General features: G+C 45.2%; 1 protein-coding gene across 3 annotated transcripts in view; it reads left to right on the top strand.

Moving 5' to 3' along the window:
• agbl5 (AGBL carboxypeptidase 5) overlaps positions 1–16779 on the top strand; it is a 209381-nt gene that overhangs the window by 181184 nt on the left and 11418 nt on the right. For all 3 annotated transcript variants that reach the window (XM_070885111.1, XM_070885110.1, XM_070885109.1), the window contains 2 exons: positions 3737–3789; positions 13141–13301. In XM_070885111.1, coding sequence (XP_070741212.1) covers positions 3737–3789; positions 13141–13301 — 214 coding nt within the window. The remainder of the gene's footprint in view (positions 1–3736; positions 3790–13140; positions 13302–16779) is intronic.

The following is a 16779-nucleotide window of genomic DNA, read 5'->3' as shown; positions in this document are numbered from 1 at the left end:
TGGAGCGCCCAAAAGTGCACACAGTACTCTGGCCAAACCAATGGTTTGTATAAATTTATCATGAATTCTTTTATCCTCTATGCCTCTATTTATAAAACCCAAAATGTTATGGGCCTTTTTGCTGTTTTATCCACCTGCACTCGCACTTTCAGGGAATTATGTTTTTGAACCCCCAGGTCTCTCTGTTCATCATGCCTTTCAGTGTCTTTCAATTAAGTGTATACTTCCATTCATTGATTTTCCTCCCAGAACATTTATTCACATTAAGCTGCATCTGCCACTAATGTTCCCTTTAATTTTTTTTGGGTGCGAGGCCTCTTTAAGGAGTTACACTGCCCATTCAAAATACCATGCATGTATGGTTATTTACTATTTAAAAGTCGGTGAGCCGACTGCGCAGGAGCTGCTGGGCGCTGTGTGGCCATGCAGGTTAGAGGGAACATTGCCTGACACCCATCTGCTCATTGCACTAATCTGCCTATGCCTGGCTGAAGTCTTTTACAGTCCTCTTCACTGTATGCCAAGCCTACATATACCAAGAACAAAAGTGGGCCCAAAACTGACTACATCACTTCGATACATCACTTACAACCCGAGCAACATCCAATTCCCATTTACTGTAACACTTCATTTTCAATCAACCTTCTATCCATGCTGCTTCACTTCCTCTTAAGCCATAAACCAGAACTTTTCTCTAAGTCCTCTTGTGAGACATGTTATTAAAGACCTTCTGAAAATCCAGAAGTACTACTCTACCACATTCCCGTTCTTTATTCAAATGGTCACTTCTTCAAAAAAAACTATTGTATTTGTTAACTATCACTTGGCTTTAACAAATTGCTGCTGGCTATCTTTGCTTCATCATGGTGGATGCCACTGTCATGTTCATGGAGCTGACCACTCGCTGCAGTTTGGACAGAATGGCTCCATGCCCTGTGCGAAGCCCTGACACAAGTTGGAGCTGGACTCCTCCATGCTCTGAGACATTGTGCGCAATCTTGCCGGCAGGCTTTCCAGTGCACCTGACATTCCCTGGTGTATACCTGGGCCCTCGAAGTCAGCATCTGAGTCCTCTGCAGCAGAGCTAGTATGTGCCCTTGCTCTCCAGTGAGCTTGAATCCATGGCATCCTAACCCTTGCCATAACTCCTGCACATAGTGATTCACCACATGAAAACCGCTCCTCCAACCTGCCCTCTAAAGTGTGTGCGGTGCCAGTCTCAGAACCTGTGCTTGCTAGGGTCAGATCGAGCATGTTTTGTTCCAGAGGGGACAAGGTGTTCAGACAGAGTCTGCGTGTTAGTGACAGCCTCGTGAGGTGTTTTGTGAATACGGCTGTTATGGTGGAATAATTTGTATGCTGTGGGGAAGTGAGGGTTGCAATAGATGTAGGTCAAAGTGTGATTAGGAGAAGGAGGTGGAGTGAATTGTGGCGCAGTGATTGTAGTAGAGTGAAGGGTAACTGAGGGACTACTGTGAGCAGTGAGGCTGCAAGTGATGGAGGTGTGGGGAGGAAATTATTGGTCAGGAAATTGTGTTAGGGAAATTGATGGGATTGAAGGCCGATAAATCCCCAGGGCCTGATAGTCTGCATCCCAGAATACTTAAGGAAGTGGCCCTAGAAATAGTGGATGCATTGGTGGTCATTTTCCAACATTCTATAGATTCTGGATCAGTTCCTATGGATTGGAGGGTAGCTAATGTAACCCCACTTTTTAAAAAAAGGAGGGAGAGAGAAAATAGGGTTAGCCTGACATCGGTAGTGGGGAAAATGTTGGAATCAATTATTAAAAATGTAATAGCAGCGCATTTGGAAAGCAGTGACAGGATCAGCCCAAGTCAGCATGGATTTATGAAAGGGAAATCATGCTTGACAAATCTCCTAGAATTTTTTGAGGATGTAACTAGTAGAATGGACAAGGGGGAACCAGTGGATGTGGTATATTTGGACTTTCAAAAGGCTTTTGACAAGGCCCACACAAGAGATTAGTGTGCAAAATTAAAGCACATGGTATTGGGGGTAATGTATTGACGTGGATAGAGAATTGGTTGGCAGACAGGAAGCAAAGTGTCGGAATAAACAGGTCCTTTTCAGAATGGCAGGCAGTGATTAGTGGCATACCACAAGGTTCAGTGCTGGGACCCCAGCTATTTACAATATACATTAATGATTTAGATGAAGGAATTGTGTGTAATATCTCCAAGTTTGCAAATGACACTAAGCTGGATGGCAGTGTGAGCTGTGAGGAGGATGCTAAGAGGCTGCAGGGTGACTTGGACAGGTTAGGTGAGTGGGTAAATGCATGGCAGATGCAGTATAATGTAGATAAATGTGAGGTTATCCACTCTGGTGGCAAAAACAGGAAGGCAGAATATTATCTGAATGGTGACAGATTAGGAAAAAGGGTTGTGCAACGAGACCTGGGTGTCATGGTACATCAGTCATTGAAAGTTGGCATGCAGGTACAGCAGGCAGTGAAGAAGGCAAATGGCATGTTGGCCTTAGTGAGAGGAATTGAGTATAGGAGCAGGGAGGTCTTATGGCAGTTGTACAGGGCCTTGGTGAGGCCACACCTTGAATATTGTGTACAGTTTTGGTCTCCTAATCTGAGGAAGGACATGCTTGCTATTGAGGGAGTGCAGCGAAGGTTCACCAGACTGATTCCCGGGATGGCAGGACTGACATATGAAGAAAGACTGGATCGACTAGGCTTATATTCACTGGCATTTAGAAGAATGAGAGGGGATCTCATCGAAACATATAAAATTCTGATGGGATTGGACAGGTTAGATGCAGGAAGAATGTTCCTGAGGTTGGGGAAGTCCAGAACCAGGGGTCACAGTCTAAGGATAAGGGGTAAGCCATTTAGGACCGAGATGAGGAAAAACTTCTTCACTCAGAGAATTGTGAACCTGCGGAATTGTTGAGGCCAGTTCGTTAGATATATTCAAAAGGGGGTTCGATGTGGCCCTTATGGCTAAAGGGTTCAAGGGGTATGGAGAGAAAGCAGGAATGGGGTTCTGAAGTTGCATGATCAGCCATGATCATATTGAATGGTGGTGCAGGCTCGAAGGGCCGAATGGTCTACTCCTGCACCTATTTTCTATGTTTCTATGAGAGATTAATTGATGAGAAGTATGATTTTTATCTTGATGACTCTGATGAGGTCATTGCAGGAATGTGCTGCGAGCTAAGCTCCTGGCATTAACTTCCTGTGCAGCCACTTCCCACTGGTGGTGGAAGTGCTCCCTGGAGAGCTTTCTGTCCCCTTTGAGGGGGGAGGGCAGAGACAGGATCTTCCTTGTCCTGTCCACTGTCTGAACCAGGGCCTCCAAAGTGACTTCGAGAACCTGCGGCTCAGTCTGCAGCTCTTGCAGTAGTTTCTCTCCTTCCATGTCGTCTGCAGCCAGATTATACCTCCCCTTTAAAGGCTGGCTGCCTTTAAGTGGTGTCAGTGAAGCCCAATTTCCCCACTCCCCCCGCCCCCGCCAAACAGGCATGCAGCCAATAAATTGTGTGGTAGTGCTGGCTGCTCAAATGACTCATTATAATGAGGTGACAGCACCACTGCAAACACATGACATTTTTGGGCGTGATTACATTTCTAAGCCATTGATTCTTAGATTGTTAAACAAAATCATACTACTGGACTAGTAGTTGTACATATATGCTTTGTGGATGAATTTCTTATCTGTTATGTTTGTTAATGAACCCAATCTTATTTGTCTTATTTTAGAACCCATTGAAGAAAAACAAATTAAAATTCAAGACATCTTTTGATATGACCAGGTAGTAGAACATTTTTTATTGTTTTTCTTAACCAGGTTATTCTCTCTGACAGCTCTCCTTCCCTCCCCTCTCCCTGCACCAACCCACAGCTCTTGGGACCAATCAAGGTCAGTTTGGCAAAGCATCTGTTCTCATTAAAATTGCTTTCACGTTATGACACCTAAAGTACCATAGAACTAACCTCTATGGTTTTTTTAATGCATGCACCAATGCATTGGGCCGGCTTTTGCGATAAGGGTAATGGTGAGGCTAACAGCATTCACGGTTATAACGGGGTGAGTCGGATAGCAACTTCTGCTGTCCACACATGCACTGTTAAACATGCAAATCCAGAAGTTGCTGTCAGAGATGCCCCCACAGGGTGCACTGTTGCAATTCTCGCTGATAAACTTGGCACTGAAATGAGTGCAATGGCGTGAACTTGGGGTACTTGCCCACTAGTTCCACACTAAAGATGGCAGAAAATGTTAGGGCTGGTGCATTCAGGAGTAAGTGAGTTTTTAACGGCATGGTAATTGATGATTACTGCTGAACAACCTCTGACTTTGAAAAATAAACTTTACAAGTGTGGAGTCTCATTCCCTCAAAAGATAATTAGTGTTGGAGATTTAATTTTTTTTTAACTTTTTCTGTCTGTCTTTCTTTTATCTCTCTCCCTTAATCCCATCTGTCTTCTCCAATCTTTATTTTACTTTCTCTACATGATTCAAATCTAATTTATACTTCCTGGTTCAGACTCTGCGTGTCTCATGAGGATTCTTCAACCTAATTGGTTGAAGAGTCTCGCTGTATCTTGGCCTGCTCACTGGTGCCACAGATACCCTGTAGAGAGCACCACGCTGGATTAGAGCAAGTCTCTGCTCAAAAGCCTGCGAACACTTTGTGGGCAGCTATCAGCGAGGTGAATGGCGAGCAACGTTCCTTCTCCACTGAACGCAAAATCCAGGCCAATCTGTTTATATAAGCTTTAGACAGTTTCTTAACCAATGAGCGAATAAGAGGTTATGGGGAGCGGCCAGGGAAGTGGACCTGAGTCCATGATCAGATCAGCCATGATTGTATTAAATGGCAAAGCAGGTTCGAGGGGCCGTATGACCTACTCCTGCCCTTATTTCTTATGTTCTTTGTTTAGTGCACCAGGAATTTTATATTTGAAACTCATGCTTACAGATTTTATTTGATTCCACAAAAAAGAAAGGACCAAAAACTTAAATATACAGTTAAAATGCCCTAGAAGTATTATTTTCAGATATGCATTTAGACTTTTGTAAGAAGAGTCTCGCTGTATCTTGGCCTGCTCACTGGTGCCACATTATTTACGGCGCAATAATTGCAAGAGAAATGCAGGGAACAGCACCAGCCCTTGTACATGGCCTTCTTTGCCCTTACAAAAGCCTTTGACACTGTCAACCCCGAGGGACAATGGAGCGTCCTCCTCCGCATCGGCTGCCCCCAAAACTTTGTCGCCATCTTCCGCCTGCTCCACGACGACATGCAAGCTGTAATTTTGACCAACGGATCCATCACAGACCCAGTCCATGTCTGGACTGGGGTCAAGTAAGGCTGCATCATCGTGCAAACCCTCTTCTCGATCTTCCTCCAGGTTCCTGGAATACTGAGGACATTTCTAGTTCAGGTATCACATTACTGATTCAGTTACAGAGGGTTAACTTGGTTCTGAAACTTCCATCACCAGGTGTAGTGTATGGAGAAAGAGTCAGACTGAACACTGTGAGCTCAAAGTAAAGTGTGACCTTAGTCTTTTATTGCCAGAGTGCCTCTCCAACCTGTGAAGCCTTCTTAAATACCTGTGCTCCCAAGGGGAATGAGCCCACTGGTGGCGTACAGAGTAAATACAAGTCCACATATATAACAACATTCCCCCCCCCCAAAGTCAATAGGGTAACTATTTACAATGTGAGTCCATGGTTGATCATCTCGGTGTGAATGCTGGTGTTGCTGTGCAGCTGGCCTTGCTGGGCTGCCTGGTGTGTTGGGCCCTGCAGGGCTGCTGTGGATGATGGGTTCTGCTTCGTGGTCAACCGTGGTGTCGGTTGCCACGGTGTGTATGTTGGGGGATCAAAAAAGGTAGGGTCCAAGGTGGGTTGCTCAGGATAGTCCATGAATATGAGTTTGATTTGGTCCAAGTGTTTCCGGTTAATGAGTCCATTTGAAAGTTTGACCCGAAACACCCTGCTCCCCTCTTTGGCCACGACAGTGCCGGGAAGCCACTTGGGACCTTGTCCATAATTTAATACAAATACAGGATCATTGACTTCAATCTCACGTGACACATTTGCGCTGTCATGGAATGCACTTTGTTGAAGCCGCCTGCTCTCTACCTGTTCATGTAAATCAGGGTGAACTAACGAGAGCCTTGTCTTCAGTGCTCTTTTCATGAGCAGTTCAGCAGGTGGGATCCCAGTGAGTGAGTGGGGTCTCGTGCGGTAGCTAAGCAGGACTCGGGATAAGCAAGTCTGTAATGAGCCTTCAGTTACCCTCTTCAAGCCTTGCTTAATGGTTTGCACTGCTCTCTCTGCCTGACCATTGGATGCTGGTTTAAATGGGGCGGATGTGATATGTTTGATCCCGTTATGGGTCATGAATTCTTTGAACTCAGCACTGGTAAAACATGGCCCGTTGTCGCTCACCAGAACATCGGGTAAGCCGTGAGTGGCAAACATGGCCCACAGGTTTTCAGTAGTGGCAGCAGACGTGCTAGCCAACATTATCTCACATTCAATCCACTTGGAGTACGCGTCTACAACCACAAGCAACATTTTACCCAAGAACGGGCCTGCATAGTCGATGTGTACCCTAGACCATGGTTTGGAGGGCTAAGACCATAAATTAGCGGCGCCTCCCTGGGTACATAGCTTTTGACTAGAGATAATAAGGGGTCCTGGCGTCCAGGTTTTGATCTGCTGGGCAGTGACGGGTGATTACTCACTCTCAAAAGCTTCCATAACCATGGCTAGATCTGTGGGCTGCACCATTTCCACCCCCGTGGTGGGCAATGGCAGCCTACTGAGAGTATCGGCGCAGTTTTCTATGCCTGGCCTGTGGCGGATGGCGTATCTGTATGCGGACAACGTGAGCGCCCATCTCTGGATGCGGGCCGATGCGTTGGTATTTATCCCTTTACTCTCGGAAAACAGGGATATAAGTGGCTTATGGTCAGTTTCCAATTCGAATTTTAGCCCAAACAGGTATTGATGCATTTTCTTTACCCCATAGACACACGCTAACGCTTTTTTTTCAATCATGCTGTAGGCTCTCTCGGCCTTAGACAGACTCTTGGATGCATAAGCAACCGGTTGCAGTTTCCAGAAATCATTAGCTTGTTGCAATACACACCCAATGCCATATGATGCGCATCACATGCTAGTACCAAACGCTTACATGGATCATACAAAACAAGCAATTTGTTTGAACATAACAACAATTTTCTCGCTTTTACAAAGGAATTTTCTTGGCTTTTGTCCCAAACCCATTCGCCCCCTTTTCGTAGTAAGACATGTAGTGGTTCGAGCAGGGTGCTAAGACCCGGTAAGAAGTTATCAAAGTAGTTCAAGAGTCCCAGAAACGACCGCAGCTCCGTCACGTTCTGTGGCCTCGGTGCATTCTCGATTGCCTCCGTCTTCGTGTTGGTTGGCCTGATGCCGTCCGCCGTAATCCTCCTTCCCAGGAACTCCACTTCAGGCGCCAGGAAAACGCACTTCGAGTGTTTTAACCTGAGCCCCACGCGGTTGAGTCGACTAAGAACCTCCTCCAGGTTCTGCAGGTGCTCAACTGTGTTCTGAACTGTAACCAAGATGTCATCCTGGAAGACCACGGTGTGCGGGACCGACTTCAGTAAACTTTCCATGTTTCTCTGGAATATTGCCGCCGCTGATCGGATTCCAAATGGACATCTGTTATAAACAAAAAGACCTTTGTGAGTGTTGATGCACGTGAGGGCCTTCAATGATTCCTCCAGTTCCTGAGTCATGTAGGCTGAAGTCAGATTCAGCTTCGTGAACGTCTTTCCTCCCGCCAGCGTTGCAGAGAGGTCGTCGGCTTTTGGTAGTGGATATTGGTGCTGCAGGGAGAAACGATTGATAGTTATTTTGTAATCGCCACAGATTCTGATGGTGCCGTCTCCCTTGAGGACTGGGACAATAGGACTGGCTCACTCGCTGAACTCGATCGGTGAGATGATGCCCTCTCTTTGTAGCCAGTCTAGCTCAATCTCTACCCTTTCTCTCATCATGTACGGTACTGCTGTCGCCTTGTGATGGATGGGCCGCGCCCCCGGAATTAGGTGGATCTGCACTTTTGATCCATGGAATTTCCCAATGCCTGGTTCGAACAGCGAAGGAAATTTGTTTAAGACCTGGGCACACGAAGTGTCATCAGTGGGTGATAGCGCTCGGATGTCGTCGCAGTTCCAGCCTATCTTTCCCAGCCAGCTTCTGCCGAGCAGCGTGGGACCATCGCCCGGTACTACCCAGAGTGGTAGCTTGTGCACTGCTCCGTCGTAGAAGACCTTTACGGTAGCACTGCCGATTATAGGAATCAGTTCCTTTGTGTAAATTCTTAGTTTCGTGCGAATTGGAGTTAAGACTGGCCTTGAGGCCTTGTTGCACCACTTTCGAAAGTCTTTTTGCCCATGATGGACTGGCTTGCACCCGTGTCCAGCTCCATTGACACTGGGAGTCCATTTAGTTCAACATTCAGCATTATCGGGGGACAATTCGTGGTGAATGTGTGTACTCCATCTCCTCCATCTGAGGCTCTGTTTCGTTGTGATCCTCCTCTGCAACCTGGTGGTTTGCAGGTTTAACAGGCTTAGCAGCTCGCCTGCACACTCGTTGGAGGTGTCCCATTGTTCCACAGTCCTTGCAAACGTGTCCTTTGAATCGGCATGAGTGGAAACGATGACTACCACCGCAGCGCCAACAAGGTGTTAATGGCCTTGCATTCATCACCCTTGATGGTGGACTCTGAGACATCTGCAAATGTGTAGCTGCAGGTATGTATGACCTGCCCTGTACGTTACGATTCGAAAACAACATCACTTTGTTCGCAGTACTTGTAGCAGCACTTGTGTGCTGAGAGATTTGCTTCGTATTGTCACTGGTGGCAATGAATGCCTGGGCTATCGCTATGCCCTTACTCAAGGTTGCGATCTCTACAGTCAAAGGTTTGCGAAGTATGGTTTCGTGGCCAATGCCAAGTACGAAAAAGTCTCTGAGCATGTGCTCCAAATGTCCTTCAAATTCGCAATGTCCTGCAAGGCATCTTAGCTCGGCAACATAACTCGCCACTTCCTGGCCTTCAGATCTTTTGTAGGTGTAGAACCGGTACCTCACCATCAGAACGCTTTCCTTCGGGTTCAAATGCTTTCGGACCAGTGTGCACAAATCGGCATATGATTTCTCCGTGGGTTTCGCTGGAGTGAGCAGATTCTTCATGAGGTCATACATTGGTGCCCCACAGATGGTGAGGAGGATTGCCCTTCATTTGGCAGCGCTCTCTTACCTATCTAGCTCGTTGGCCACAAAGTATTGGTTGAGTCGCTCCACAAAAGTTTCCCAATCATCTCCCTCCGAAAATTTCTCCAGGATGCCCATTGTTCTCTGCATCTTTGGATTCGCTGTCTGTCTTTTGTCGCCAGTTGTAATGTATGGAGAAAGAGTCAGACGGAACACTGTGAGCTCAAAGTAAAGTGTGACCGTAATCTTTTATTGCAGGTCTCCAGAGTGCCTCTCCAACCTGTGAAGCCTTCTTAAATACCTGTGCTCCCAAGGGATTACGGGATCCCTGGGACTCTGGGGAAAAGAGCCCTCTGGTGGCTGTACAGAGTAAATACAAGTCCACATATATAATACCAGACATGTCATGTAAAGCTTTCTCAACCTTGAAGAAACCCAAAGTAAATACTCATTAACTGGTTGTTAAACAATTGATGAGCTTAGGTTTGAGCCTTCCTTTGTTGGACAGCAAACACTTGGATTTTTTTCATGTATGTCATGGTGAATGGTATATGAACACCACAACTCCCCAACAAATGAGAGTGTGTTTTTCCATCATCCTCTTGACCACAGCAGACACACACATCAAACTCCATCGAATGATTCCACCAGTTGGAGGTTAGCAGCTTAAATAGTATCTGTTTGCCTCTCCACAACGCAATCATGGTACGGACCAAGTGCTGGATATATGAACATTTTCTCATACCTGACCTCCAGTAACGCTTTCAACAACTTCAGTATGAAGGAAGGACCTACACTGGGCAGCTTGCATCAAGATAGTCACCTTGATGTTCCAGACATCCACGTCCACACCTAATAACCTTTTCATCACCAACTGCTTAATCAAGGTCCTTGTATAAGTAACTTTGTAAAGAGGCATGCCTGTTATGAAGTTGATTTTCCATTCAAGATGAAGTCAAGTGAGAAGAATACCAGTGAAGGGTTGGTGTAGGGCAGAACCCTCTCTCCATGCAGACATTTTCTCTATTTTTGCCACAAATTTTCTTGGGTGTGGTCAAGTATTCCCTTTAATTCTTTGGGGGATGCGCGGTCCCTTTAAGCGGCTGCAAGGCCCATTCAGGGTAGGACGCACTAGATTCCTAATTGAGTCTGCCAACAACACAATATCATTGTGAAAAGGAGCACTGCAATGCTTCAAGAACTGCTCCAATTCTATCATATGAACAAACAAAATTTACGGGCAGGTGAATACCAGCTGGTCCATCAAGCCTGCGTTGTATGATGATGGCTGGACCATCATGGCTAAAAACTTCTTCCCTCTCCCGACCTCCTCCCCACCTATCCCCGCAGCCAAAAAATTCTCCTGAGAGAGGCAAAAAGTCCAGGGCCAATAAGGGGAAAAATATCCAAGTATTACCTATAAATGCATTTGCCTTCTAAATGCTGTGATCTATGCCCCAGTCAAGAACCGGTCCAGCTCCCTCTTGAAGTCGTGCAGAGTGTCAGCACCCACCACACCAGGCCATGTTTTCCAGAAGCTCACTACTCTCTGGGAGAAGAACTGCTGAACATCCAATCTATTCCTACTCTTACATGGTTTAAACTCATGTCCCTGGTCCTCCCCAATCTATTAAACTGGAATAATCCATCAATAGGGAGCCCCTTAATTATTTTATAGATCACTATCAGGTCGCCTCTAAGTCTACACTGCTCTCAAGTAAATAGACCAAGGTCCTTGAGTCTATCCGAGTAGCTGAGGATCTTTAAGCTAGAAATTATTCTTGTAACTCTCCTCTGAACCTTTTCCAAAGCCACTATATCACCCACCATGTGGGGATGGGGACCAAAACTGGGCACAACACTAGATGCAGTCTGACCAGCGACATGTAGTGTCAAAATGGTGTCCCTTGATTATCATCATTCAACACATCATTGATAAAAACACCTTGCCTCACTTCCCTTTTAAGAGATAGGTTCAATGAGTTTCTCATCTACCACTGTGGATCTTGACACTCTTGACTAATGATAAAGGAAGGAACGAAAACTAATACTATCAAAAAACATGACTGTTGGTTTTTAATTTAATCAACTTCACGTCCCTTATCACAGCGTAAAATACCATGATATATTTAATTAATTATATGGCCTGGATTTTCCTGCTCCTGACTGCAGACTTCTGCCCACCACCCTGATCCGACCAAGGTCTTGAATCTTTTTCCTCTCTTGGAACTGCTTGTTTATATAGGAGGGATCAATGGGAGGGAGCCCACCAGTTCTGGGAAGCAACATTTGGTGGTGCTGCAGTGGGATATAGAGAGTAGGAAGAGAAACGTTTGAGAGGCAGAAGAGCTCCTAAGGTTTTTTCCATTTCAGAAATTCCTATCCCTGAACCTAGAGTCCTTCGGAAAGTGAGAGGTGTCCAGTACTGGGCCCTTTCCCTCCAAATACTGCGCCAGGAATTGCCAGCACTGCCTTAGGATTTACAATCATCACCCTCTTAGTGGTTTCTCGGGATGACAGTGCCATGGATGAGTGGGTTGTTGGGCCCTGCCTCTCCATTGTCAGTTACATGTGATAGGGCAGTGAAGGGACGGGCAGTGACCTTCCCTGCTGGGATGTGATGGGAAGGAAAGGGAAATTCTGGACTGGGAGGTAGCACTAAGCTGCCCTGTCCAGTTTTCTCACTATTTCTGCTGCTTTCACACGCAATATGGAATAGGATAGTGGAGGAATGTCCAGTTTTTAAAATTAATTGGCATGCTTTATGCCCTACAGGCTCATTGGATAATGTCCTACACCCTCCTGATATTTTCTATGATCTATGGATACTTTTGTTCTATGGGTGCACATCAGACACAATACTTTTAATGATATTGATAGACACCGAGGAGCACTTTAACCCCCAAATCGGGCGGATTTGGGTTGGGTGGGAGATTAAACTGGTAGAAATCTGAATCCTCACCCCAACCTGCCCACTTTCATTTTTAATGGAGGGTGAGCGGCCAGTCCGCTTCCAGGAGGCAGGTAGGTATAATATTATAATGAGGCTCTGTGACTCATGGCAATCCACCTTTAACTGTGGATAGGCGGGTTTCCTTGGCCTTGGGGAACCCAGCAGCTAATGGAAGTTGAGGAGGTAAGTGCCTTTCCACTTACCTGCTAGATCCAGCATCCTTGCGTCACCAACCCCCCGACCCTTCCAATATTCCTCCGACTCTCCCCCCTCCCCCCCCCCCCCCCCCAACACTCCCTCTGGCCTCTGATCCCTGGCCCTTGGTCCCCTTCAGGCAACTGATCCCAGCATTCCAACAACCCCTCCACCCGCAATCTCCAAGCCCCTCCAATCCCGGTCTTGAGGTCTGCCTCTGATCCCAGCCTTGAGACTACTCTCCGATCCTGGACTTCAGATCCACCCCACCCCAAATGATCCCGGTCTTCTCTACCACCCCCCCCCCCCCCCCATGATACTGGCCTTCCAAACCACACACCCCCCCCGCCCCCCCGCTCCCTGGCTGCGGCCTGGTACCGCAGGCCTACCTGCCTGACAGCCAGCCTCTCAATTTGGAGGCGGGGGAAACAGAGATTAAAAACTGTTAATCAGGTCCACCTGTTAAATTCGGCAGGGTCTGAGCGAAACCCCGTCTGCAGTCCATCCACGCCCCCCCCCTCAGCTTTCCACCCACCTCTAAGTTAAAAACCTGTCTCTATATCTCGCTAATTTATAAAAAGGCCTTTGGAGCAACCAAATACAGGGTTTTATTTTCCTGAAGACTGCATTCTTCGAGAATATAAGTTAATAGATTTTTAAATCTTCTTTGTGTTTCTGGTCAGTGTTGTCGTCACAAATGTTGTCTTGTGTTTTCTCCATTCATAGCTCTGAACAAATGTTGAAACCCAGTAGAATCCCAGTTAGAAAAAGTGACGTGCTTACATCCCAGGGAAATCTGCGCCTGAGCAGTGCAGCCAGTCGTAACCCTGTGCTGAATGTGTTGAAAAACGTGAGGTCAAATGTTATACAGCAAGAGTCTAAAGAATGTAAGTGCAAGATTCCTAGTTATAATTAGCCTCTCATTTTTGGACTTTATTGTGGGTATTTTTCTTGGCTTCAGACCATCACGTAGGTAAGCCCTCAATACCCAGCATCTTCTTACCTGCTCAATATCTAGATGATTGGTACTGAACTAGGAAGCTCTTGTCAACTGCTCTTCAGTTACCAGTTACATCATGTTCCCTTTCATGATCCTCTTTATCTTTAAAAGATGATAGAATACATTTTTCATGAGGCCATTGCTATAAATTGCCAAACAGAATTATTAATTATTAAATGATAAATTAATAAAGGATAAATGAAAAGAAGCAATGACACATAGTAGATTTACTGTGGTCACAGGCTTATTTACCCACGGCTCTCCTCTCCATCTCCACTCTCCTCAGAAGATAGGAAAAGAACAAAGTTCAGTTGAACTAAATGCATTGATGCATTATCCCTGAAAGTTAATCTTTTCTTGCTAGTTTATGACTGGTAGCCCATGGATTCTGTCTGGTCTATCTATCGTTCTCTGATGACTTCAGATAGACTGTCCAATTTGAACAAAACATGCTGGAAAACACTTTTCAAAATTAGACCAGGTCTCTTTTCAACACAATAAGAGCTGCTATTCAAACATGTCAGCAAAAAAACCCACAAGATGCTTGCATTTGAATTCAGTGGTTTGGCCGCTGCCCCTGGACACTAGATACATCTATACTCTGGAGCGATTGTGTCAAAGAAGGTGGGCAATTTTCTGAGTGAACCTGGTTTTGAACCCATATGTACTGTAACAGAAAGAAAGAAAACAATGATACATGATGGTCAAAAATGCCTCATTTATGTCACTGTAACCATGACTTTCTATTACTATTGCAAAGCTTATTTGTACAGTCCCTTTCACATGTTCAAAACTGAACAACGCAGGAAACACAGCATGAAATGAATTCTGTTGAAGTGCAGATACCAATTAGTGGAACTTGCCTTACTGTGTTTCATTTCTATTCCTGACTTTTTCCAAATACAAATTCAAGAAAATTATGCAAGTAAATTGTGAACAATTCTTTCTTGCTTTTATCACACAACACACTGGTTTGGCCCGGTAGAGCTTGATATTGCCAAGCAACATGATGATGGATGTCAAAGCTAGTTTTGTGCCAGATGTGCTAAAACTTACAACCATTAGACTAGAAGGGTAAAGGTGTGGGCCATACATGGAGAAATTACTGGGATGGATAATAGGGAAGGTTTTGTTGGAAACATAGATATAAAAGATGGAACAGCTGAAGAATTATTGTGGTGAATGGAAGACCAAAAGCTAAGCAGCATAGAGTTTGTGTGTGTTTGTAAATGAGTTGGGGAAGAGTTTTTTCCAAGGTCGGATGCAGAAGGAAGTGGGGTTGAAGGAGGGTAAGGGCTACGAAGATGTGGAGGGGCCACAAATGTGTGTAGGAGAGTTTATATGGAGGGGAGAGGTTTCGAGAGGACAGAAGAGATGGAGGGGGAGAGATTTCGAGCAGACATTAGAGTAGTACATTTGGAAGAGAGTGCAAGGGGAGCTGGAATGGAGATTGAAATCATCCCAGATGAGGAATTGCTCCACCCAGATGCTGAGGGAAAGAAAGAAAGTCTTGCAATTATATAGCGCCTTTCACGACTACCAGATGCCTCAAAGCGCTTTACAGCTAATGAAGTACTTTTGGAGTATAGTCACTGTTGTAATGTGGGAAATGCGGCAGCCAATTTGCGCAGAGCAAGCTCCGCGCAAATTGCACAAACAGCAATGCGATAATGACCACATAATTTGTTTTTGTTATGTTGATTGAGGGATAAATATTGGCCAGGAGGGGAGGGATTGAAGAAAGAAGGAAGACTCCCTCAGGGAGAAACTCAGGGTGGGCTATTAAATAATGAGGATTTTAAAGCAGAGGCAAGAGGGTCAGAGCAGAGTTAGGTGGAGAAGATGAAAGAGGAGTAGGGGGAAGAGCCAAGGTGCAGCTTGCTGATAAGGACCATGCCACCAATGCAGCAGTTTGGGTGTGGGGTAGGTAACCATGCATAAAAACATAATTACAACATGGAAGCAGGCCATTCAGCTTAACCATTCCATGTTGGCATTTGCCCGCCACAAAAGGATATAGTTCTAATTACATTTACTCACCCTGTTCTCTGATCCCATCAACCCCTTTTCCTTCATCCACCTAGCCAATCTAAACTTGCCTCAACCACTAATTCTGGAAGTGAATTTCACAATTCTCTGTGTAAAGAAGTTTCTCATGTCCACTAACTTAAATGTATTGCATTTAATTTTGTATCTATGAGCCCTTGTTCTTGACACCTGAACTGTTGGAAACCATTTGCTTCTATCTACCCTGTCCCATCCTTTCATAATATTAAACAGTTCTATCATATTACTTCATAATCTGCATTGTTCAACAAAATACACTCAATTTCTGAAATCTTTCTTTGTAGTTATACCAGGTAACATCCTAGTAAATATATGTTGCACTGTCTCCGAAGTTTTAATATCCTTCCGACCATGTGGAGCCCAATACTGTACAGAGTGCTCAAATTGAGCTCTTACTAAGGTTTTGTATAGGCTCACCATTACCACTTGGTTTTTATATTCAATAACTTTCATGATAAAACCGAGATTCCATTTGCTTTTTGTTACAGTCTTATCAACTTGAGATGCTGCCATTAATGTCCTGTGAACCTGTAGCCCCTAAATCCCTCTTTTCTTCCACTGAACCGAGCCTACTTCTATTTAGAGTATAATGACTGCCAGTAGGGGAGTTTGCCTTGCGGGGTTTGGTTTGGTGGCCCTATACTTTACTAGACAAATCTATCCCGAGATCTGTTTGGAATCCCTGATTGGCTCAGGGCTCCATGCAATTTCGCAGGTTGCATGGTCCTGTCGCCGTCCCGATTACCACTGTTATTTTTTTTACCAAGGTGCATCACGTCACACTTAATAACACTAAATTCCATCTACTTTTTAGCCCAATCCCCCATCTTACCAATATCCTTTTGCAGCTTCCTCTGGTCTTCGAAAGAATTAACCGTGCCTCCTATTTTGGTATATACTGCAAATTTCAGCACCACTCCCTCTAGGCCTACATCCAAATCGTTGATGTACACCGTGAACAGACGTGGCTCCAGAATTGAACCCTGTGGGACACCTATCTGCCCATTTCTGTATCATTTTGAAAAGCTGCCCTTAACTCTTACTCTCCTTTCCAACCAATTTTAATCCAGTTTGCTCTTTTCATAAGAACATAAGAAATAGGAGCAGGAGTAGGCTATTCAACCCCTCGAGTCTGCTCTACCTTTCAGTAAGATCATGGTTGATCTGATCTTGGCCTCAACTCCATTTTCCTGCCTGTTCTCCATAACCATTGACTCCCCTGTAGTTCAAATATCTGTCTATCTCCGCCTGATTTATATTCAATGACTGAGCCTCCACAGCTCTCTGGTAAATTCCAA

Source organism: Pristiophorus japonicus, chromosome 7 (genome assembly GCF_044704955.1).
Source record: "Pristiophorus japonicus isolate sPriJap1 chromosome 7, sPriJap1.hap1, whole genome shotgun sequence".
Classification (NCBI taxonomy): domain Eukaryota; kingdom Metazoa; phylum Chordata; class Chondrichthyes; family Pristiophoridae; genus Pristiophorus; species Pristiophorus japonicus.
The sequence above is the reverse complement of the archived record's forward strand: the minus strand, read 5'-3'. Positions and strand labels throughout refer to the sequence as shown.